Source organism: Microtus ochrogaster, linkage group LG5, assembly GCF_000317375.1.
Source record: "Microtus ochrogaster isolate Prairie Vole_2 linkage group LG5, MicOch1.0, whole genome shotgun sequence".
Classification (NCBI taxonomy): Eukaryota; Metazoa; Chordata; class Mammalia; order Rodentia; family Cricetidae; genus Microtus; species Microtus ochrogaster.
Genome location: NC_022031.1, coordinates 22071808 through 22073094, shown reverse-complemented (window position 1 = coordinate 22073094; position 1287 = coordinate 22071808). Strand labels below are relative to the sequence as shown.

Genomic DNA, 1287 nt, shown 5'->3' with positions numbered 1-1287 from the left:
AATAATAATAAAATTACAAATGCTACATAGCTATTTAGAAGGAAAAAACAAGCTGGATGTTATATACATATGTAATCGAAAACTTGGGAGGTGGAAATAGGAGCACTGTGAGTCTGAGGCTAGCCTGGGCGATACAGAACATTCTAGTCCAGTCTGTACTACATTATAAGGCTGCTCAAAAAAAGAAAGAATAGCTCCCTAAGGAAATGTCAAATAAAAAAAAAAACATGATGAAACAAAACTAGCCATAACTAAGTTAAGTGCTAAAACGCTATCAGTTTAAAAATGTAAAACTGTCACAAAACTTTCTGTACTTCAAGAAAACATTTTTAAGAACAATGTGCTGTAAAGTATTACTTTAAGGTGGGTTATATTTGTTTATGCTCTGGAACATTTGTTTAACAATGTAAAGATGTGCTGCTTTTGTTTGTGCTGCATTTAACTCTGTGAAGATGGGATTCTTTGTCTAAAACAACTGATGGTCTAATAAAGAGCTGAACCACCAATAGTAAGGCAGGAGAAAGGATAGGCGCAGCTGGCAGGAAGAGAGAATAAATGAAATCTGGAAGAAGGAAAAGATGAGCAAGAGAACGAGGAGAGGAGGATGCTAGAGGCCAGGCTCAGCCAGCCACTGAGTAAGGGTGAAAGTACAATACACAGAAGAAAAGAAAAAAGCCCAGAGGCAAAATGTAGTCAGACTAATTTAAGTTAAGCTGGTTAGAAATAAGAGAAGCTAAGGCCAGGCATTTATAAGTAATAACAAACCTCTGTGCATGATTTATTGGGGAACTGAGTGGCAGGCCTCACAAAAGACCTAAAGAGCAAAGAGTAATAAAAGAGAGCCAAGAGCAGGAATGCACTCACTACTGGACTGCGGCTAGCTCTTTCCATGAAGGATTCAATAAGCCAATGTGAATGTGATCATCTATCTCCCACCCATTTCCAAATGTCCACCCTACCCGATTCCAATGTGAATGTGATCATCTATATCCCACCCATTTCCAAATGTCCACCCTACCCGATTCCAAATGGAGTATTTTCCTTACTTGGATCCTGCTGGTGCTGAAATGACTGCATCCACTGTTGCTGGTTCAAGGGCCATTGCTGCCAAGGTTGTCCTCCTTGATCCCACATCCTTCAAGTCTCTACTTAAACAAAGCAAGCACAGTTAAAGCTGGGACTTTTTACATTTTCAAATTTTTTTAAGATTATTTTTTAAATATTTATTTATTTATTATGTATACAATATTCTGTCTGTGTGTCTGTCTGCAGGCCAAAAGAGGGCAC

General features: G+C 38.4%; 1 protein-coding gene across 4 annotated transcripts in view; it reads right to left on the bottom strand.

Annotated features, from left to right (window-relative positions):
- Pnisr (PNN interacting serine and arginine rich protein) overlaps positions 1 to 1287 on the bottom strand; it is a 28231-nt gene that overhangs the window by 19161 nt on the left and 7783 nt on the right. For 3 of the 4 annotated variants that reach the window (XR_003378232.1, XM_026786554.1, XM_005361916.3), the window contains exon 2: positions 1047 to 1145. Coding sequence is in view for 3 of the 4 variants with exons in the window: in XM_026786554.1 (XP_026642355.1) it covers positions 1047 to 1134 (88 nt within the window). In the remaining variant the exon portion in view is untranslated. Of the gene's footprint in view, positions 1 to 1046; positions 1149 to 1287 lie in introns of all 4 variants that reach the window. The other variant, XM_005361917.3, reaches the window with a different exon arrangement.